The sequence below is a fragment of the Eleutherodactylus coqui genome, chromosome 6 (assembly GCF_035609145.1).
Source record: "Eleutherodactylus coqui strain aEleCoq1 chromosome 6, aEleCoq1.hap1, whole genome shotgun sequence".
In the NCBI taxonomy this organism is placed as follows: Eukaryota; Metazoa; Chordata; class Amphibia; order Anura; family Eleutherodactylidae; genus Eleutherodactylus; species Eleutherodactylus coqui.
The window spans coordinates 238,097,493-238,120,965 of NC_089842.1; the positions used below are offsets into that span (position 1 = coordinate 238,097,493).

The following is a 23,473-nucleotide window of genomic DNA, read 5'->3' on the forward strand; positions in this document are numbered from 1 at the left end:
GACATCATCAATGCACCCTGCTGCTGATTGGCTACATGCGGACCTGCTTTAGTAAGCATTGTGGGAAAGTGTATTTTACCAAGATTTTCGCCAGAAATTGGGTCAGGGTAAATCCAATCCGATTTGGTGAAAATCCGATTGATTTTACTGTTTGGACAATCATTACGAGCAGCATTATTTGTTAGCTACTAGAGATGAGAAAACGTACTCGTTTCGAGTAATTACTCGATCGAGTACCGCCATTTTCGAGTACTTCAGTACTCGAGTGAAAAGTACTCGAGGTCGCCGGGGGGCGGGGGGCGCCGTGGGTGAGTGGGGGGTGGCAGCGGGGAACAGGTGGGAGCCCTCTCTCTCTCCCTCTCCCCCCCACTCCCCGCTGCAACCCCCCACTCACCCACGGCGCCCCCCGAATTTTTTCACCCGAGTATGGAAGTACTCGAAAATCGCGGTATTCGGGTGAAAAAGGGGCGTGGCCGAGCACGTTCGCTCATCTCTATTAGCTACCCAAAGGGAAGCCATATTGGCCTCATGTCCAGGAAGTGCTTGGAAGCATTGTACAGTCAACGTTTGGGTACAAACTCTAATTAGTTACATATTTATTATTGTAGCATACCTGCCATCAGCAGTACGCTAGATGTATTGTTATGGCGGCTGAAAACATTTCAGGTGTGGTACCATCTGAGTGGACCTCCCTTTATGATATCCATATACCTTTAAAGGGCATATAGATAGGGAATGCTTCATGAGAGCCTCTTAAACCCAGAAAACCCATTTCAAGAAAAATATGTGATAAAGCTTGGTGAACTTATTTAAGAAAGTCCAGTAAAAGATAAACTACAAAGTAGAAACACTTATTCCATTAATTTATTTTCTACTCTGTGAAACACAAATCTTATTCCAGGATATTTCTTTTAAAGGACACAACACAGAAAATAAGTATTTGCCATGTTTTAGTAGAAACTTTTGTGCAGATTATATCTTCATCCTGAGTATAAAACTAGTGTTACATTTTTCTGCATTGAACTTTCTTAAGTAGAGATGAGCGAACGTACTCGTCCGAGCTTGATGCTCGGGCGAATATTACGGTGTTCGGGATGCTCGTTACTCTTAACGAGTACCACGCGGTGTTCGGGTTACTTTCACTTGTATCTCTGAGACGTTAGCGCGCTTTTCTGGCCAATAGAAAGACAGGGAAGGCATTACAACTTCCCCCTGCAACGTTCAAGCCCTATACCACCCCCCTGCTGTGAGTGGCTGGCGAGATTAGGTGTCACCCGAGTATTGAAATCTGCCCCTCCCGCGGCTCGCTACGGATGCATTCTGACATGAGTTCAGGGAAAGTGCTATCGTGTTGGAGCTGCTATAGGGAGAGTGTTAGGAGTTATTATAGGCTTCAAGAACCCCAACGGTCCTTCTAAAGGCCATAAATCTTCTGTATATGCGCTCAATGGGGCCAGCGGCAGCAGCGCCGACCCCATTGAGAACATATAGAAGACAAATCCTTCTTTTCTGCCACAGCTGTAACAGCTGTAGCAGAGAAGAACGATGTTTGCCCATTGAATTCAATGGAGCGGCAATACAGCCGCTCCATTGAAAGCAATGGGCTGCCGGCGTGCGCGGGGTGAATTGTCGGGAAGGGGTTAAATATATAACCCCTTCCCTGCAATTCATCCAGAAATGTGTAAAAATAAAAATATATACCGGCGTATAAGGCGACGGGGCGTATAAGACGACCCCCCAACTGTCACCTTATACGCCGGTAATATAGCGGAGCAAAGAATAAAAAGCATTACTTACTTCTTCTGACGATCTGCGGCGCTGCTGCAGGATGTCGCTCCCTCCTGGTCCACGGCAGACTATTGCTTTCTCTACGAAAGGCTTGAAATCCCTGCCTCCAGAAAGACATGTGCCTTCAGCCAATCACAGCCAATGACAATGATGTCATTGAATGGCTGTGATTGGCTGTGGTTCTGGAGGCGGGGATTTCAAGCCTTTCGTAGAGAAAGCAATAGTCTGCCGTGGACCAGGAGGGAGCGACATCCTGCAGATCGTCTGAAGAAGTAAGTAATGCTTTTTATTCTTTGCTCCGCTATATTACCGGCGTATAAGGTGACAGTTGGGGGGTCGTCTTATACGCCCCGTCGCCTTATACGCCGGTATATATTTTTATTTTTACACATTTCTGGATGAATTGCAGGGAAGGGGTTATATATTTAACCCCTTCCCGACAATTCACCCCGCGCACGCCGGCAGCCCATTGCTTTCAATGGAGCGGCTGTATTGCCGCTCCATTGAATTCAATGGGCAAACATCGTTCTTCTCTGCTACAGCTGTTACAGCTATGGCAGAGGAGAACGATCTTTACGCTGACAGTGCGGGGGGGGGGCACTCTTGCCGCTATTGTGGCTTAATAGTGGGACCTGGGAACTTGAGATGCAGCCCACCATGTAGCCCCTCGCCTGCCCTATCCATCACTGTGTCGTTCCCATCACTTTCTTGAATTGCCCAGATTTTCACATATGAAAACCTTAGTGAGCATCGGCGATATACAAAAATGCTCGGGTCGCCCATTGACTTCAATGGGGTTCGTTACTCGAAACGAACCCTCGAGCATCGCGGGAATTTCGTTCCGAGTAACGAGCACCCGAGCATTTTGGTGCTCGCTCATCTCTATTCTTAAGCATCAATTATGTTTATCTTGAGGGAATTTAAGGATAACAAAAGTATAACAAGGGCTAATTAGTGCACGTTGATTAATCATGCCAGGACTAATTTAAATCAATGCATACCAGTATATAAACAAGGAATTAGGAGACATTATGCTTGATGGCATGAAAGACTGACAATACGGTATAGTAACATAAAAAGTAGCACAAACTGCACTGTATTTTGTCTATTTTTTTTGTATTGACAATTGTATAAATCCATTATTTTCATAAATGTATTTGCACATAATATTTACACTAGCATAAAATCAATGTAGCATAATGTAACTATGTTTAGTGTTTTGGTGTTTTATAGTATAAAGGAGTAGATACAGCTGTAGTGTTTATGAAGTGTATCCTTTGGTTTAGGCTACCTTCACACTTGCATATTTTGGCTCTTTTGATGCCTCGTTTCTACAATCCATATAACAGACCAGTTTCCTGTGGACTTTTCAGTTATCATCAATTTATTGATTGAATTATAATTATTTCTTGCTTGCATATTAACACATTGATGATCGCTAGAGATGAGCGAGCACACTCGTCCGAGCTTGATGCTCGTTCGAGTATTAGGGTGCTCTAGATGCTCGTTACTCGAGACGAACACCACGCGGTACTCGAGTCAATTGCATTTCATTCCCCGCATGTTTAGCGCCATTTTCTAGCCAATAAACGTGCGGGAAAGGGATTACCACTTCGTGCTGTGACGTGCCAGCCCTCTCCCCCCCCCCCCCCCCCCGACAGTAGTGAGTGGCTGGCGAGATCAGGTGACCGCCGAGTACTTAAAATTGTCCAGCCCGCGGCTCGCCTCAGACACATGCTGGCAGTGGTTAGGGAAAGTGCTGAGGTTTATACAGGGAAAGTGTTAGAGTAGAATCCTGTCTTCAAGAACCCCAATGGGGTTGTGGCTGGCTGGGAGCAGTAGTGCACCATTTTTTTTTTTTTAACATCTATCCCTCTGCAGAGCATTACAGCTATAGCAGCTGACTCTCATCACTAAATAGTACGCAAATATTTCCTGGCCCACTGCAGAACAGCATTTCACAGATACCATTCTATGTGTTGGGTGAAGTTGCCGCAGTTATCAGCACAATCCACTGGCTGTATAGCTTTGTGTCCCTGTGCAGACCGTCGCACAATACACTTTTCTTGGGTGCGGTGAAGTTGGGGTTTTTATTTTTCTTTTTAAAAAATATATATCTCTCTGCAAAGCATTACGCCTCTCAGTCTGCAGTGCATTAGGCAGAGTTGAGGGAAAGTGAGCAGGATCCTGTCTTTAAGAGCCCCAACGGTCCTTCTTTGGGCTACTCCTCATCCTGTGCATTACAGTTTTGGCTGGCTGGGAGCAGTAGTGCGCCAGTTTTTTTTTTTCTTCTTTTTAACATCTATCCCTCTGCAGAGCATTACAGCTATAGCAGCTCACTCTCATCGCTAAATAGTATGCAAATATTTCCTGGGCCACTCCAGATCATTGCAGCTATACCGTTCTATGTGTGCAGTGCCTTAGGCAGAGGGCTCACTCTCATTGCTAAATAGTACCCAAATATTTCCTGGCCCACTGCAGAACAGCATTTCACAGATACAATTCTATGTGTTGGGTGAAGTATCCGCAGTTATCAGCACTATCCACTGGCTGTATAGCTTTCTGCCCCTGGGCAGAAAGCATCGCACAATACCCTTTCATTGGGTGCGGTGAAGTTGCGCAGTTATTAGCACTGTTCACTGGCTGTATAGCTTTCTGCCCCTGGGCAGAGCTTCCCACAATACCCTTTCCTTGGGTGCGGTGAAGTTGCCACAGTTATTAGCACTGTTTACTGCCCGTATAGCTTTCTGCCCCTGGGCAGAGCATCCCACAATACCCTTTCCTTGGGTGCGGTAAAGCTGACGCAGTTATTAGCACTGTTCACCGCCTGTATAGCTTTCTGCCCCTAGGCAGAGCTTTGCACAATACCCTTTCCTTGGGTACGGTGAAGTTGCCGCAGTTACCAGCACTATCGACTGCCTTTCTATTTTTTTCCCACTCCATACAGCCTCTCTATCATATACAAGTCTCTGTGAGCGGTAAATGACTCTTCCGTATCAGTGCTAGACAACGGTTTAATTTTTTCTGGTCACAGCATAGAGCCTCTGGTATCTACACGTCTCTGTGTGTGGTAAATTAGTGCTATATGGAGGGGTAATTTATTTTGGCCCTGCTCTATCCTTACTCCGACATGATGAATAGTAGGGGTAAGGGTCGAGGACGTGGATGTGGATGTGGACGCGACCGCAGGCATCCCAGTGAGGGTGTGGGCGCAGGCCGAGGTCCTGGGCGGGGTGCATAACAGCCAGCTGCTGAGAGATTAGGAGAGCACCAAGTCCCTACTCTCCCCAGCTTCCTATCACAATTTGTGGGTCCGTGAGGTAGACCTTTATTACAAGAAGAGGAGTGCAAGCAGGTCCTGTCGTGGATGGCAGATAATGCGTCAAGCAATGTATCAAACCCCCAGTCTTCTACACAGTCCACTACTCCCGGCCTAGGGACTGTACCTCTGAATCCTCTGGCTACTCCTCCTTCCTCCCAGCCTCGTCACTCCAGGAAAATGACAGATTATGACCAGGCAGACTCCCAGGAACTGTTCTCAGGTCCCTGCCCAGGGTGGGAAAAAAACGGTTCCTCTCTCACCTGAGGAGTTTGTCGTGACTGATGCCCAAGCTTTGGAAAGTTCCCGGAGTCCAGGCGATGAGGCTGGGGACTTCCGGCAACTGCCTCAAGAGCTTTTTGTGGATGAGGATGATGAGACACAGTAGTCTGTCAGTGAGGTAGTAGTAAGGGCAGTAAGTCCGAGTGAGGAGCGCACAGAGGATTCGGAAGAAAATCTGCTGGACGATGAGGTGACTGACCCCACCTGGCTTGCTAAGCCTACTGAAGACAGGACTTCAGAGGGGGAGGCAAGTGCAGCAGCAGGACGGGATGGAAGAGGCAGTGGGGTGGCCAGGGGTAGAGGCAGGGCCAGAGCAAAGAATCCCCCAACTGTTTCCCACAGTAGCCCCTCACGGCAAGCCTCCGTGCAGAGGGCTAGATGTACAAAGGTATAAATGTTTTTCAGTGAGATATTGTTAGCAAACTAATTTTTTCCAGACTTTGCCTCTACTCTTGATAAGCAAATTTTTACAGGTGTTCGCCTATACTCTTGGTACACCAATGTTACTGGAGTTTGCCTATACTCTTGCTACAGAACTGTTACAGGGGTTCGCCTATTCTTTTGCTAAAGAAATGTTACTGGCGTCCTCCTATGCTCTTGCTACAGAAATGTTACTGGGGTCTGCCTGTACTTTTGCTACAGAAATGTTACTGGGGTTTGCCTATACTTTTGCTACAGAAATGTTACTGGGGTCCGCCTATACAGTTTCTACTGAATGGTTTGAGGGGTTCGCCTATACTCTTGCTACAGAAATGTTACAGGGGTCCGCCTATACTCTTGCTACAGAAATGTTACTGGGGTCCGCCTATACTCTTGCTACAGAAATGTTACTGGGGTCCGCCTATACTTTTGCTACAGAAATGTTACTGGGGTCTGCCTATACTTTTGCTACAGAAATGTTACTGGGGTCCGCCTATACAGTTGCTACTGAATGGTTTGAGGGGTTCGCCTATACTCTTGTTACAGAAATGTTACAGGGGTTCGCCTATACTTTTGCTACAGAAATGTTACTGGGGTCCACCTATACTCTTGCTACTGAATGGTTTGAGGGGTTCGCCTATACTCTTCTTACAGAAATGTTACAGGGGTCCGCCTATACTCTTGCTACAGAAATGTTACAGGGGTCTGCCTATACTTTTGCTACAGAAATGTTACTGGGGTCCGCCTATACTCTTGCTACAAAAATGTTACTGGGGTCTGTCTATACAGTTTCTACTGAATGGTTTGAGGGGTTCACCTATACTCTTGCTACAGAAATGTTACAGGTGTTCGCCTATACTTTTGCTACAGAAAAGTTACTGGGGTTCGTTTATAGTTTTGCTACATAAATGATACTGGGGTCTGCCTAAACTTTTGCTACAGAAATGTTACCAGGGTCCGCCTATACTCTTGCTACTGAAATGTTACTGGGGTCCGCCTATACTCTTGCTATAGAAATGTTACTGGGGTCTGCCTATGCCGTGGGTGCACAAAGACTTCCCATCGTGGTGTTTTACCTATCTGGCACAAATACACTGACTGACTTGGGCAGAAATGTCGTCCGAGGCCGAGGTCCTTGGCGGGGTGAAACTCTGCCATGTTTGGGCACTCTGATTACTTCCTGTGTAATACCATCTTTGTGCACCCACAGCATAGGCGAGCTCAAGGAACTCAAAGACTTGCCATTGCGGTGTTGAGCTATCTGACACCTACACAGAATGAAGTGTGTCGGAACACATGGATTTCCCATAGCTATTTAACTCACGGCACCTTGGGTCACACATGGTGGAGGCCGGGACCGAGCCTGACCCTGGGCCCACTGACATACTTCCCACACAGAGTATTGCTGGTCCTACCTCGGTCATGGTTTCTCAGCCTTATTATGCCACTTCCTCCTCCTGCTTGAGGCCTGGGGATCAGCGCTGGGCAACATATATTTTCTCTCTTGTTACCACAGTTATCTGAGACAGTGGTTTGGGCCAAGCAAAAGGAGCATTACTGCATTAATGAGATGTTCACAGCTGCACTAGCACCCGAGTCCACTTTATGCCCACGATTACTGAGGATGTGAGCCAAGGCCCAGGTCCTTGGCGGGGTGAAACTGCCTTCTTTGGGTGCTCTGATTTCTTAATGTGTAATACTTTCCTTGGGTTCCAGGGGCTCAACTATGCTGTGGGTGCACAAAGACTTCCCATTGCGTTGTTTTACCTGTCTGGCACAAATACACTGACTGACTAGGGCAGAAATGTGGGCCAAGGTCCTTGGCGGGGTGAAACTCTGCCATGTTTGGGCGCTCTAATTTCTTCCTGTGTAATTCCATCTTTGTGCACCAACAGCATAGGCAAGCCCAAGGAACTCAAAGATTTCCCATTACAGTGTTCAGCTATCCTACACCTACACAGAATAAATTGTTTGGGGACACATGGATTTCCCATTGCTATGTAACTTGCGGCACCTTGGGTCACTCAAGGTGGAGGCTGGGACCGAGCCTGACCCTGGGCCCGCTCACGTGCTTCCCACACAGAGTATTGCTGCATTGTGGAGATGTGTAGAAGTGCTGGCACCTGAGTCCCTTTTATGCCCACGTTTACGGCTCCTGAAAATTTTGTGATGGAGGTGGCACAGGATTGGAATGATGATCATACTTCAATTTATCATCAATTCTAAACAGCATTGTGGGCTATGGCCCACACTTTCAAAGAGGGTCGTTGCCTAGCCCTGCCAATCCTCTGCAGTGTGTGCCTCCAGTTCCTGCTCATCAGTACGCACTTATAAATCGACATGAGGGTGGTGTGGCTATGAAGTGAGCGTGTGGCATGAGGCCAGCTGAACGCAGCGCAGGGAAAATTTTGGGTGCGCTGTGGGCGCAGGGTCGTGCGGGGGGGTTGGACAGCAATGCCAGCATGTAACCCAGGAGAAGAGGCAGCGATGTCACCCGCAGGCAGTGATTGTCCTTGGTTGCAGGTAGTGTGGTGCTTAGCTAAGATGTGCCAGTATGTGTTCCTTGCTAATGAGCGTTTGTCCCAAGTAAAATGTTAGGAGAGTGACCGCCAGACTCTTGCCCCCATTTTGGCTTAATAGTGGGACCTGGGAGCCTCAGATGCAGCCATGCTTGCTGCCCCAGCCTTTCCCTATCCATTTCTGTAGTGTTTCCATGACTTTCTGATGTTTTCTGGTGTTTCACAAGTCATCACCTATGCAGAGCATCGGTCCCATACAAAAATGCTCAAGTCCCTCCATTGACTTCAGTGTGGTTTGTTACTCGAATCAAGCTCTCGAGCATTACGAAAAGTTTGACTCGAGCAACGAGTACCTGAGCATTTTGGTGCTCGCTCATCTCTAATGACCTCTAATAGGTAATTTTTGTATGGTTTTAATTAAGGGTTCTTCTTCTACAGAGACACATTTTTACAGTGACTTGATATCCACATGATAGAGGACAATGTGTTGATTGGTGGTAATCCAACTGCTGGGAACCCCAACTATGCTGAACTTTTGGCGTCAACACATCCCCAAGTGTGGACAAAGGGGATTGTGCATGAGCACCTTTGCTTCATTCTCTTCAATGATAGAACTGGAGAAATCCGAGTTCAAGCACTGAACTGTCTTTTGCACTCCCATTGGAATGAAAGTAGTGTAGCCTCTTTTCTCACACTGTGGGAGTACCAGGTCCAAAATCTCAGGATCGATGAAGGTCGCAGTGGTTGAGTTTACTGATCAGCAAGTTATCACATCACCTATCATATGGATAGGCCGTAGCTTGCTGAAATGGGTATAACCCGTGTTATGGGAATGATTATCATATTTCAGATGATTCCCCTGTCTGCTCTAAATTGGTTATAATGAGAAGTTTCATGCTGGTACGCAATTCCCCCCCCACCCCACCCCTCCTGTACCTACCCAACCCCTGAAGGATCAATTCTGGGCTTCTGTGTGGCTGTCTTTATAGCCTAATCAGCCTGGTGATTTACGGTTGCCTCCTTTTGTGCCATCCTTGGAGTGGCCTTTTGTTGCATTTTTAGGCCACTCTCTCAAGCAGCAAGAGGGCTTCCATCAGTGCCTGTACACTTTTTCTATTTTGAATTGCTGTTTCATTTGCTTTTAAGAATTATCTTGTTCTCCTGATGGGTCCGTAGTCATGAGCAATGCAGTAGGCATAGCATGAGTCTGTGTAGACGTTAGCCGCGTTCTCGTGAGCATGCTTGCTTGCTTCTTCCAGAGCTCGCAATTCAGTTTTTCGGGCTGACATACAAGATGGAAAAGGTTTGGCCTTGACTACATCATGTAAGGAGAGCACAACATAGGCCGCCTGCAGACGAGCGGAAATCCCGCCGCGGGATTTCCCGCGGGATTTCCGCCGCTGAAAGTCTGCATAGGAGTGCATTACAATACGCACTCCTATGCAGACGGCCGCGGTTTGGCCGCGCGAAATCTCGCGCGGCAAACAAACCGCGGCATGTTCTAATTTTCTGCGGGGCACGCACTCACCTGGCCGCCGGCTCCGGTCTGCGCATGCGCCGGCTGCGCGGCAGCCGGCACATCAAAGAGCCGGGGCCGCCAGGCGCGGGTGAGTACGCGCTCGTCCCTGCAGGCTCTGGGGTCGGATCGCGCGGCGAGATTTCTCGCTGCCGGATCCGACCCGCTCGTCTGCAGGCGGCCATAACCTGTATAGAACCTGCCTTCTTGACCTCCATCCATCCACAAAGAGTGCAAAATCAGGGTTGCCTAATGACTGATCAACATGACTGAATCGCCTGTCCTGTATCCACTATGTATGGGAGTGTACACCAAGCATCCACCCCCCTCATTGTCAGGAGGCAGTGTGAGTGGCTGTTTTATCGGTGTCCTGCACAGGTGTTATTGGCTCCTCCATTTGGTAGTCAGCGACCTGCATGGTGAGAGGAGGATACATCTATATGCACTCCTCAGTCAGTAAGTAACGGCCATTTTTCTGTGATTGCTTTTAATTCTTGATTTCCTCTTCTGTGATGCATCCCTGTCTCCAGGGCCATTAGTTAGTGCATAGTCATGTGTAGAGATGAGCGATCAGCCAAATGCTCGGGTGCTCATTGCTCGAGTTGAGCTTTCCGCGATGCTCGAGAGTTCGTTTCGAGTAACGAACCCCATTGAAGTCAATGGGCGACTCGAGCATTTTTGTATATGACCGATGCTCGCTAAGGTTTTCATTTGTGAAAATCTCCAAAACCTATGAAAGTGATAAAAACGACACAGAAACGGATAGGGCAGGCAGGGGGCTACTTGCAGGGCTGCATCTCAGGTTCCCAGGTCTCACTATTAAGCCACAATAGCGGCAAGAGTGCCCCCTCGCCCCCCTAACAATTTTTACTTCGGACAAACCCTCATTAGCAAGGCACACCTTAGCTAAGCACCACACTACCTCCAACCAAGCACAATCACTGCCAGCGGAACACACTACTGCCTCTTCTCCTGGGTTATATGCTGCCCAACCCCCCACACGACCCTGCGTCCGCAGCGCACACAAAAGTGCCCCTGCGCAGCCTTCAGCTGCCCTCATGCCACACGCTGGCTTCATAGCCACACCACCCTCTTGTCTATTTATAAGTGCATCTACCATGAGGAGGAACCGGAGGCACACACCGCAGAGGGTTGGCAGGGCCAGGCAGCGACCCTCTTTGAAAGTGTGGGTGATAGCCCACAATGCTGTTGAGAATTGATAATAGATTGACGTTCGATCTTCATTCCAATCCTGTGCAACCTCCGTCAGGAGCTGCAAACGTGGGCATTAAGGGGACTCCGCTGCCAGCCCAGCACTTCTACACATCTCCACAAAGCAGCAATACTCGGTGTGGGAACTATGTGAGCGGGCCCTGTGTCAGCCTCTGTCCCAGCAAACACCTTGTGTGGCCCAAGGTGCTGCGAGTGACATAGCAATGGGGACTGCATGTGTCCACACACTACTCATTCTGTTTGGGTGTCGGATACTTCATAGACAACGCAAGGGGTAAACCATCTGCACTCTGCACCCTACCCAAGTCAGTCAGTGTTTTGGGGACAGACCGGTACAACTCCGCTATGGCAAGTCTGTGTGCACCCGCAGCATGGGTGGCTAGCAGGAACACACAAATGGTACAGAAAGAAATCCCATTGCAGTGCCCCGGATAGCTGAGGTTACGTGAGAGGAAATACATGTTGGCTGCGGCCCACACGCCATGCCCTAGACATTCTGTTTTTTGTTTTTTTTTAAAGTGTCAGGAAGGTACAACTCCGCTATGGCAAGTCTGTGTGCACCCGCAGCATGGGTGGCTAGCAGGAACACACAGATGGTACAGAAAGAAATCCCATTGCAGTGCCCTGGATAGCTGAGGTTATGTGAGAGGACATACATGTTGGCTGCGGCCCACACGCCATGCCCTAGACATTCTGTTGTTTTTTTAAAATGCCAGGCAGGTACAACTCCGCTATGGCAAGTCTGTGTGCACCCGCAGCATGGGTGGCTAGCAGGAACACACAGACGGTAAAGAAAGAAATCCCATTACAGTGCCCCGCATAGCTGAGGTTACGTGAGAGGAAATACATGTTGGCTGCGGCCCACACGCCTTGCCCTAGACATTCTGGTTTTTTTGGGGGGCCAGATAGGTAGAATATCGCTATGGGAAGACTTAGTGCACCCATTGTATATGCAGACCCCTGTAATATTCCAGTAGCAAAGGTATAAGCTGACCCCAGTAACAGTTATGTTGCAGAAGTCTAGGGAGACCCCAGTAACATTTCTGTAGTAACAGTGTAGACAGACCCCAGTAACATTTCATTAGCAGAAGTATAGGCAAACCCCTGTAACATTTCTGCAGCAGAAGTATAGGCAGACCCCTGTAATATTTGTGTAGCAGAAGTATACGCAGACCCCCTGTAACATTTATGTGGCAGAAGTATAGGCAGACCCCAGTAACATTCTTGTAGCAGAAGTATAGGCAGACTCCTGTGACATTTAAGTGGCAGCAGTGTAGGTAGACCCCTGTAACATTTATGTGGCAGAAGTATAGGCAGACCCCAGTAACAGTTATGTAGCAGCAGTATAGGCAGCGCCCTGTAACATTTCTGTAGCAGCAGTATAGGCAGACCCCACCACCATTTCTGTTGTTGAAGTATAGGCAGACCCCAGTAACATTTTTGTAGCAGAAGTATACGCAGGCCCCTGTATCATTTCTGTAGTAACACTATAGACAGATCCCAGTAGCATTTCTGTAGCAGAAGTATAGGCAGACCCCTGTAACATGTAAGTGGCAGCAGTATAGGCAGACCCCTGTAACTTTCTTGTAGCAGAAGTATAGGCAGGCCGGCAGGCAGACCCCAGTAAAATTTCTGTAGTAATAGTATAGGCCAACCTCAGAAACATTGGGATACCATGAGTGTAGGCAAAGGCTGGGAAAATTAGTTGGATAAGAGTGTAGGTGTGGGCCCCAATAATTAGTGTACCAAGAGTACAAGTGTACCTATGAAAAATGTATCAACCGAGAGGGCAGGTGAAACCCATAAACATTTTTTTAAAGATACAGCTCACTGTTGCTTAATTTGTAACAGAGCCTGGAGGCAGCCCTGTTGAAAAAATTGGTTCATGTAACAGTCTTAATATTTTTGAAACTTAGAAAAATTGTAAAAACATTGGTAGATGTAGATGAGCCTTTTGGGCCGCAGAAAAATTGGCCGTTCAGCGTGATGACATGTTGTTTCTAAAGGAGGAGTAGCAGTAGGAGGACTAATGTCAGAGACAGACTGACAAAGATAAATGCCCCATTTTCCCGGTGATACAGAAGAGTGCTTTTATCTGTGGTTGCAATGAAAAGATTCTTTAGGTTCCGCTGCTCTCCGCTGGCGGAGAAGAGAAGTCTGGGGAAATCCAGGCTTTGTTCATCCTTATGAGTGTTAGCATGTCAGCACTGGCAGTTGACAGGTGGATACGCTTGTCTGTGATGATTCCCCCAGCTGCACTAAACACCCTCTCTGACAAGACGCTAGCGGCAGGGCAAGCCAGCACCTCCAGGGCATACAGCGCAAGTTCGTGCCACGTGTCCAGCTTTGACACCCAATAGTTGTATGGAGCAGAGGCATCACGGAGGACAGTGGTACGATCAGCTATGTACTCCCTCACCATCTTTTTACAGTGCTCCCTCCGACTCAGTCTTGACTGGGGAGTTGTGACGCAGTCTTGCTGGGGAGCCATAAAGCTGGCAAAGGCCTTGGAGAGTGTTCCCCTGCCTGCGCTGAACATGCTGCCTGATCTCCGTGCCTCCCCTTCTACTTGGCCCACAGTACTGCGCCTTCTGCCGCTAGCGCTGTCAGATGGGAAGTTTACTATCAGTTTGTCTACCAGGGCCCTGTGGTATTGCATCACTCTTGAACCCCTTTCCTCTTCGGGAATGAGAGTGGAAAGGTTCTCCTTATACCGTGGGTCGAGAAGGGTGTACACCCAGTAATCCGTTGTGGCCAGAATGAGTCTAACGCGAGGGTCACGAGAAAGGCAGCCTAACATGAAGTCAGCCATGTGTGCCAGGGTGCCAGTTACGCAAGACATGGCTGTCCTCACTAGGAAGATCACTTTCAGGATCCTCCTCCTCCTCGTCCACAGGCCAGACACGCTGAACAGATGGGAGGCAAGCAGCATGGGTACCCTCTGCAGTGGGCCCAGCTATCTCTCCAAAGGTTGGGCATCGGTCACGACAAATTCCTCAGCTGAGTGAGGAACCATTTTTTCCCAATCAAGGCAGGGGCCCGAGAACAGTTTCTGGGAGTCTGTCTGCTCATCAGAATGTGTCATTTTCATGGAGTGAGGAGGCTGGGAGAAAGGCGGAGCAGCAGCGAGAGGATTCAGAGTTGGACCTCTGCGTTCTCGCCCGCGTCCACGTCCTCTAGGCCTACCCCTACCACTGCGCAAGATGAATTATGAATAGAGCAGACACAGAGCGGTCGGAATAATTATGCAATTAGTATCGTGCAGTTGGAGGCTGACAGCGGTTATGTAACGCACATTGCAGTCCCAAAAAAATTATACGCAAGGCTGCAAAAAGACCTAGCTGAATAATAGTGAGGCAACTCCCAGCAGCAACGCAGTATAATGCACACTGTCACAGGTAGCCCTAAGAAGGAGCGTTTTTTTCTAATTTTTTTGAAAAGCTAACAGCCTAGAGAGCGCGTATATGTCTTACCCTCTATCAGGGGCTGTCGCCACACGCTGTGCGTGAATTAGCAGGCACACACAGAGCGGTGTAAAAAAATATGCAATTATTGGCCTGCAGTAGGAGGCTCACAGCGGTTATGTAATGCACACTGCAGTCCCAAAAAAATTATACGCAAGGCTGCAAAAAGGCCTAGCTGGGTAGTAGTGAGGCAACTCCCAGCAGCCACGCAGTGAAATGCACACGGTCACAGGTAAACCTAAGAATGAGCTTTTTGGGGGGTACTTGTTGACAGGATTCTACACTACCACTGTCCCTGCTTCACCAGTGCTGCCCCTATACTCTGTATAATTGACTGCAGACTGAGAACGCAATAGTCTGCACAGCCCAAGATGAAAAAAATAATTGTGCAAAACTGCTCCCAGCAGCCACAACAGTAATGCACACGGTCAGATGTGGCCCTTAAGAAGGAGCGTTGGGGTTCTTGAAGACGCAAACAGTAGCCTAACACTCTCCATATAGCAGCAGCACCACTGTCCCTAATCTCTGCCAGCGTGTGTCTGAGGCGAGCCGCGGGCGGGACTGCTTTAAATACTCCCTGGTCACTTGATCTCACAAGCCACTCACTGCTGTGGGGTGGGATAGGGCTGGAACGTCACAGGAGGAAGCTGTAATGCCTTCCCTTCATGTCTATTGGCCAGAAAATGGCGCAAAACATGCAGGAAAGGAAATGGAATTGACTCGAGTACCGCGTGGTGCTCATCTCGAGTAACAAGCACCTTGAGTACCCTAATACTCGAGCGAGCATCAAGCTCAGACGAGTACGTTCGCTCATCTCTAGCCATGTGTATTAAGCTGAAAGGAAAAAACTATCAGGTGATTATTCCCCCTTCTCTCCTTTTCAAGATGCAGCAAGCTAATGGGACTGTGGGTGTTACAATGCTGACACGTTAAGTGGCATGAGCAGGGCGCACTGTAGGTAATAGTGACATTCCTCTGGACCAAAGTCTGAGCAAAAAACCTATCTCAGAACTTTTTTTCCAGCTGCAGTTAGTGTTTCTAACACAAGAGGATGCAATACAAGCAACAGGGTGAAGGCATGTTGAGTAATATGCTACGGGGCTTTGCCAACCAGTGTGAGCTGGAATGAGGGCAATGCAATATGTCCATAGTCCCATACTCTAGGGCTGAGGGAAACAAAAAAACCCTAAACAATTTCTTATTTTTTGTCAAAGCTTGAGCAGGCAAGGTGGAAAAGGTTTTACTGGGGAGGCAATATTTACCACTGCTTATCCTGAACTTCTGAGTTAATTATTAAAATATCACAGCTACAGTGAAGACTGACACTGACATATACAAAGGCATAGAAATAAGAAAACAAAAATGTGGGTGAAATTCACATCCTACCCTGAGCCTAGGGCAGTGATGGCAAACCTTTTAGAGACCGAGCGCCCAAACTACAACCCAAAACCCACTTATTTATCACAAAGTGCCAACACGTCAGGGGGCGGGGCTTATCACCACGTATGATTTTACCACCGCCGTTATAAAAAGGACAGGGCCGCTTCAAAATAGCGTGCAGATTTTGACTGCTTTTTGGAAGTGGAAATGCTGTGGAATTTGCAACCAAAAATTCTGCTGAGGACATTCTGCAGCATTTCTGCCATGTGTAAACATACCCCAACAGTGATAGTGACCCCCAGAGTGGCCCAGTGGTAAAAGTGACCCGTACAGCGGCCTCAGCGGTAATAGTGACCCCCCTCCCGCCGCCACAGTGACCCCAGTGGTAATAGTGGCCCCAGTGGTAATAGTGACCCCCACAGTGGCCCCAGAGGTAGTAGTGACCCCCTCAGTAGTAATAGGGACTCCCACAGTGGCCACAGCAGTAATAGTGTCCCCCAAAGTGGCCTCAGCAGTAATAGTGTCCCCCAAAGTGGCCTCAGCAGTAATGGTGTCACCCACGGTGGCCCCATCAGCAATTGTGACCCCCAAGGCGGCCCCAGTAGCAATACTGACCCCAAAGCGGCCCCCAGTAGGAATACTGACCCCCACGGCAGCCCCCAATAGGAATACTGACCCCCACGGCGGACCCCAGTAGGAATACTGACCCCCACGGCGGCCACCAGTAGGAATACTGACCCCCACGGCAGCCCCCAGTAGGAATACTGACCCCCACGGCGACCCCCACTAGGAATACTGACCACCACAGTGGCCCCCAGTAGGATTACTGACCCCCACGGCGGCCCCCAGTATGAGTACTGACCCCCCTGGTGGCCCCCAGTAGGAGTACTGACCCCCCTGAGACCCATATACTTACCCCCTCCTCCTCTGCTCGGCGCTGCTGCTGGCGCTGATCCCAGGTGCACAGTGTGATGTCAGTGTGCTGCCGGACACCTCCTCCCCTGCTCTCGTGGAACCATGCAGGAGACGTCAGGGGAGGTGGGGGCATCCCGGCTGCACACTGACGTCACAGTGTGCACCGGAATCAGCTTCACTAAGTGGATACCTGCAGCGGAGCCACAGCACACCTGCCGGTGTTCACTACCGTGGTGAGTGGCCGAAGGCAGCGCATGCCAGCAGGGAGGGCTCTGAGTGCCGCCTTTGGCATGCGTGCCATAGGTTCACCACCCCTAACCTAGGGGAGAGAAATTTTTATCCCCAGTCAATATCTGCATCACATATTTTACATTCATCACAGCTTAAACACTAGTCATTAACTCTCATCCATCCACGCAGTTAAGTCTGTCTCTCTCATACAAATATTAATAACCATATAATCTTCCACACACAATGTTTACTGCTGTTACGGATTTCAAGAAATTGTGGATTCACTGGACCAACCAAACCAAGCTGAGGACAGTCCCTGAGTGGTTGGTAGCCAACTCCTCAGATAGATGGACTGTAGACAGGGAAAGGGGAACTGACCCTTGGCTGCAGAGAGAATGGCAGACCCCTACCTATAGGCAGAGTGATCGCCCTCATAAGAGCGGCCCTGCACTGGAACCTCGGGTCTGACTATCCCTGAAGGGGATAAACTCAGGACCAGGCAAAATTAGCAGCAGACAGATGCAGAAATATGCATATATAGAGGCAGAACTGGCCACCATGCCAGCTCAGAAAGCCTACAGCAGACCCACAGAGATACAAAAGCATGGGATAGTCCACACAGAATGTAATAGGATGACACTGTTCACACCAGGACATACAGACATCACAGAGAGGCTGACTAGAGACAGGTCAGACAGAACTCCGAGAGTGGGTTAGAGCCACTCAGGTGAGCTGGGTAACCCTCTCAGTGCTGGACAAAAGCAGACAGGGAAAGCAGAGGGATGCTAGCAACAGGCCGCAACAGCATCACAGATTAGATTTGGCTAGATTTGTGCACCCATTCAAGCGTTTTTACAGCGCTGGTGGGTGCATGTAAAAATGCCTATGGCCATGTGAAAGAGGCCTATCCATGAGGCTGAGAGTAAAGAAGGGGGCTGTGCCCACAGAGCCTTGCAAGCACACATTCTTCAACCATTTATGTATTCCCATACACTCTTGCACTGTCTCAAGGCTGTCAAATCATCACATAATAATCCTTTCTCTCTCTCTCTGAAATTTTTTTTTTTTACTGCTGTCAGCTATTTTCTGATCCATATCAACACTACTGTCACCTATAGCAACCTTTCCTGACACTACCTGACACTTGTAAAGAGGAGACAACACGAACAGCGAAGATCAGTGTTAAGACATCAAAACATACAGGACAAACGGTGGTTATCGCATATTTGTCCACAGATTCTGCATGAACTTACTTCATGTCATAGAGGGACACAGACAGCATAAATGAGAGTATAAAAGGATCCCCTTTCTCCCCTATAATGCCCCCTACCCCCCACCCCCACGGAGCGGAAAAGATCTTTCCAGCAACAACTCTAGGGACGGGGCAATAGGGAGAAAAATGCATCCCTGACAGGGCCAGGGCAGAGCCCTCAGAGGGTGAGGAAGGGCTGGTCTTCCTTTGTCTTTCACACAAAGCACATGTAAAAATTGCCATCTTGTAACTTCAACTGTCCTTTTTTCGCTTTGCAAAAAAACTATCTGCAAACTTAAGCAATCGTCTATCAGCCAGAATTGCTCCATTATCATGTAACACATTTTTTCCAAAGCTTCTCATATGAACAACAGTTCCCAATTTCCATCAAGCTTTTTTCTTTGCAGCAGCTTGCACTATTTCTTTTGCTGTGAACATCCTGTCTACATCATTATCCATTTTAAAATTAGCATAACCCCCTATGGATAAAAAGCTACCTTTTATGATCCAACTTGTCACTGTCAAATACTTCAATCTAATGCCCGAAGTAATTAAAATGACCTTGATAGAGATGAGCGAGCACCAAAATGCTCGGGTGCTCGTTACTCGAGTCGAACTTTCAGTGATGCTCGAGAGTTCGTTTCGAGTAACGAACCCCATTGAAGTCAATGGGCAACTCGAGCATTTTTGTATATCGCCGATGCTCGCTAAGGTTTTCATTTGTGAAAACCTGGGAAATTCAGGAAAGTGATGGGAACGACACAGAAACGGATAGGGCAGGCGAGGGGCTACATGTTGGGCTGCATCTCAAGTTCCCAGGTCTGACTATTAAGCCACAATAGTGGCAAGAGTGAGGACCCCCCCCCCCCCCACTGTCAGCATACAGATCGTTCTCCTCTGCCACAGCTGTAACAGCTGTGGCAGAGAAGAACGATGTTAGCCCATTGAATTCAATGGAGCCAGCAATACAGCTGGCTCCATTGAAAGCAATGGGCTGCCGGCGATCGCGGGATGAATTGTCGGGAAGGGGTTAAATATATAAGCCCTTCCCTGCAATTCATCCAGAAATGTGTAAAAATAAAAAAATATATATATACTCACCTGGTCCCGGCAGACGGAGTTCAGCGCGGCCAGCGGCAGTCCTCCTGAACTGCTCTGAACAGCTGTGAGTAGTATTCAGCAGCCGGGGATTTAAAATCCCCGCCTGCTGAATGAGCTGCCTCTAATTGGTCACAGCCTGACCAATCAGAGGCAGATTCCACTCACACACCCATTCATGAATTTATGAATGGGTGTGTGACTGCTGCCTCTCATCTGATTGGTCCCGCTGAGCCAATCAGAGGCAGCAGTCACACACCCATTCATAAATTCATGAATGGGTGTGTGAGTGGAATCTGCCTCTGATTGGTCAGGCTGTGACCAATTAGAGGCAGCTCATTCAGCAGGCGGGGATTTTAAATCCCCGGCTGCTGAATACTACTCACAGCTGTTCAGAGCAGTTCAGGAGGACTGCCGCTGGCCGCGCTGAACTCCGTCTGCCTGGACCAGGTGAGTATATATATATATATATATATTTTTTTTTTTTTACACATTTCTGGATGAATTGCAGGGAAGGGCTTATATATTTAACCCCTTCCCGACAATTCATCCCACGATCGCCGGCAGCCCATTGCTTTTAATGGAGCCGGCTGTATTGCTGACTCCATTGAATTCAATGGGCTAACATCGTTCTGCTGGGACAAGGTGAGTATATATATATATATATATATTTATTTTTTTTTACACATTTCTGGATGAATTGCAGGGAAGGGCTTATATATGTAAGCTCTTCCCGACAATTCATCCCGCGCTCGCCGGCAGGCCATTGCTTTCAATGGAGCTGGCTGTATTGCCGGCTCCATTTAATTCAATGGTCAGTGCTCGTTTAATCGAGACGAGTACCGCGTGGTGCTCGTCTCGAGTAACGAGCATCAACCTCGGACGAGTATGCTCGCTCATCTCTAGACCTTGAGAGTAAACATTTCTTATCTGAAGAAACAATCACCTTATGTCAAGAAGCCATCAAATCTTCTTCAAGATTTGGAAAATGGGGTATACTATGAACGATGATAACAGCTTATCAGATGTCTAATCAACAATTTAACAGCTCATAGCAACACAGACCAGTGAAATCATAAATCAAGGTTCTTAAATAGACAAATGACAATTGAATAAAAATTAACTAATTTTGCATTGGTATTAGACAGTTAGACATTTAGCTGATTGTCATCAGCATTAGCTAGACAGTCTACTCACCTTCCTATGTTATGCAATGAAATTGTCAGCTGAGTATTATATCTACTATCAGCTTTCAGCTAGTCCTAATACCAGTAGCCAGTTTTGAATGGCCAGAGCAATTATTAGGGGACTAGAGTGACCATTTGTATTTGACCTGCTCTGTAATCTACTATAACATCCTTGACAGAACATTGGTCCGTATACCTGACATCACATATTGGATACTTTCAATATCATTAAAAATAAGGTATCTACATAAACACAAACATTCCCCCAATTGTGTGCTATCCAGCTCTGTTAGATATGCCTTCAGACCTCTCAAAATAATGCAGATATTATTTACTGGATAACTATAAACTAGTAGACATAAACTGGTATCTCTACATCTGTATTCAGTTTATCTGTTACTATATCTGCCTATCGGCCTAAATTTAGGGCTCTTATTTGAGATTACTATAGATATAATCTGGTGTCTACATTACACCAGACACATATATCTGTTGTTTGTTTGTTGTTTTGTTTGTTTAGTGGGTCCCTTGAGGAGTATTTTAACACATTTATAATAATAAAAGTTAAATTTTAATTGTTGGTCCCTTATATTGACTATTATCGAAATAGTAAGTGAAATTGCCAGACTGCAAATAATTTATATTGGACTTATTCTATGTTTTTTTTTTCTTTCTTGATTCTGATAGTGACAAAGTTGCTTGTATAATTATTTCCAAAACCTTAATTATGGGACCAGTTAACCACACTAAAGACATGGACTTTATTTTAATTGGATTATCCAGTGACCCAAAAACAAAGATTGCATTATTCATATTATTGTCTCTGGTTTACACTACAGCAATATCAGGAAATTTGGCGTTGATTGCAATTACACAACTTGCCAATGAACTACGAAAACCAATGTATAGATTCATATGCAATTTAGCTCTTTTAGACATTTCATTTACATCAGTGACTGTCCCCAAAATGCTGATTGGATTTCTTGTAGAACATAACTACATATCATATATTGGATGTTTTATTCAGCTCTATTTCTTTCACTTTCTGGGATGTGCTGAATGCCTTCTTTTAAGTATTATGGGTTATGATCGATACGTGGCTATTTGCCATCCCTTACGTTACTCTCAAATCATGAGCAAGAAAACCTGCATATGTCTGGCGTTTGGTTGTTGGATGACTGGGGTTCTTTACTCATTTGCTCATACAATACTTACTTCAACTGTATCTTTTTGTGCTTCCATGGAAGTGAACCATTTCTTCTGTGACATGCCACCCTTATTGGAATTATCGTGTACAGACACAATAATCAATGTCATTGTTATCTTGGGTCTAGGTGGTCTTGCTTCTGGTGCATCATTTTTATTAACCATAATATCTTATTTTTTTATCATTTCTACAATTCTGCAAATCCGTTGTACAGTAGGCAGACGGAAAGCTTTTTCTACATGTGCATCCCACCTTACAGTTGTGGTAATATTTTATGGCACTATCATAATTATGTATTTAAGGCCGCAATCAAGTTATTCTATGGAAGATGATAAAATGCTTACTCTATTTTTTAATGTTGTAACTCCAGTTTTAAATCCCATGATATATAGCATGAGAAACAAAGAAGTCAAATGTGCATTTAAAAAACTTTGGATGAGAAGAAAACATTACGACACAGTCAAGTAAAATATTTCAGAGGGTCTCCCAAGGGGGGCGTGGTCTGGATGGCAGAGAAAGCGGCTGTACGGCCTCGAGCTCCGAGAAGAAAGTCGACAGCTACTTCAACCTGACTCACCAGAGGTGTCCTGAAGCATGACCGGAGATTTCACATAGTGAAGATGACCAGGAGGAGAGCGCCAAAATTAAAGCCCAAACAGCTCACTGATTTCTTCCTTGCATGGGAGCCAGGAGGAGAGGAGGAACTGCCGGAGGAACAAATGGTGGTGCCGAGTGCACATTCTGACAGGTAGACGGAGTTGGGGGAGGCAAACATCAGACCATGGGGAATGGGTAAGAGAATTTCTCCTTGCCCTTCACACTATCCACGGCCAGCGCCCACGCAGGGAGTTCTTCTCCATGTTCCACGAACTAGGAGGAGTCACCAGTGACCCCAAAGGTGGAAAACTCAAATGAAGAGCAGCACAACTATCCCTAGAGAGAGAGCCCGGATAAGAGGCCGCCCAGGCTTGAGAGCCAGGTTGGGTCTGCAAGGGAGCTGCAGCTGCAGCAACAGCAAAAGCAAAGTGAAAGGCTTTCTAAAAAACCCCTGTGCACTCTAACAACACTTGAGACTGCTAATGACCTTCTGTTAAACATTGAGTGCAGGGATCAAGCTGCTTCAGAGCATTTTATTTAAAAAATGATCGTAGCTTTAAGAGGGCGTATCCAAAATGATTTATGCAAATTTAACGCCTCTGTTAACTGTTCAATCACTGAGCTAGGAGACAGAGTAAATCACTTGGAGCATAAGATGGGAGAGATGACGGGATCACATAATGAGTTAATAGATGCCCACCTCACGTTAGCTGAAGATTTTGAAGTTCTAAAGTACATAATGGCGGACTTGGAAGATAGAAACCACCATAACAATGTTAAAATTGGAGGATTGGCAGAATCGATCCCTTAGGTGGAACTGACCATGTTTGTGAAGCACCTAATTACAACTCACCTCCCAAACTCTGCAGCAGAAGAAAGAATTATAGATAGAGCTCATGGCTTACCCTGTCCAAATACAATCTCCAAAAAGCTACCTAGAGATATCATAGTGCGAAGACACTTTTACCACATCAAAGAAAGTCTGATTTCGAAGCTCCAAACACTACCTGCACTATTCGACAAGACCAACATTTTTTCTGATCTTGTCCCAAGAAACTATGCAAA

The 23,473-nt window shown here is 47.1% G+C and overlaps 1 protein-coding gene across 1 annotated transcript; it reads left to right on the forward strand.

Moving 5' to 3' along the window:
- Positions 1–21,331: 21,331 nt before the first annotated feature.
- LOC136571911 (olfactory receptor 5AR1-like) lies at positions 21,332–22,279 on the forward strand. The gene has a single exon (XM_066572529.1). It carries the CDS (start codon positions 21,332–21,334, stop codon positions 22,277–22,279), a length of 948 nt encoding a protein of 315 aa, XP_066428626.1.
- Positions 22,280–23,473: the final 1,194 nt, after the last annotated feature.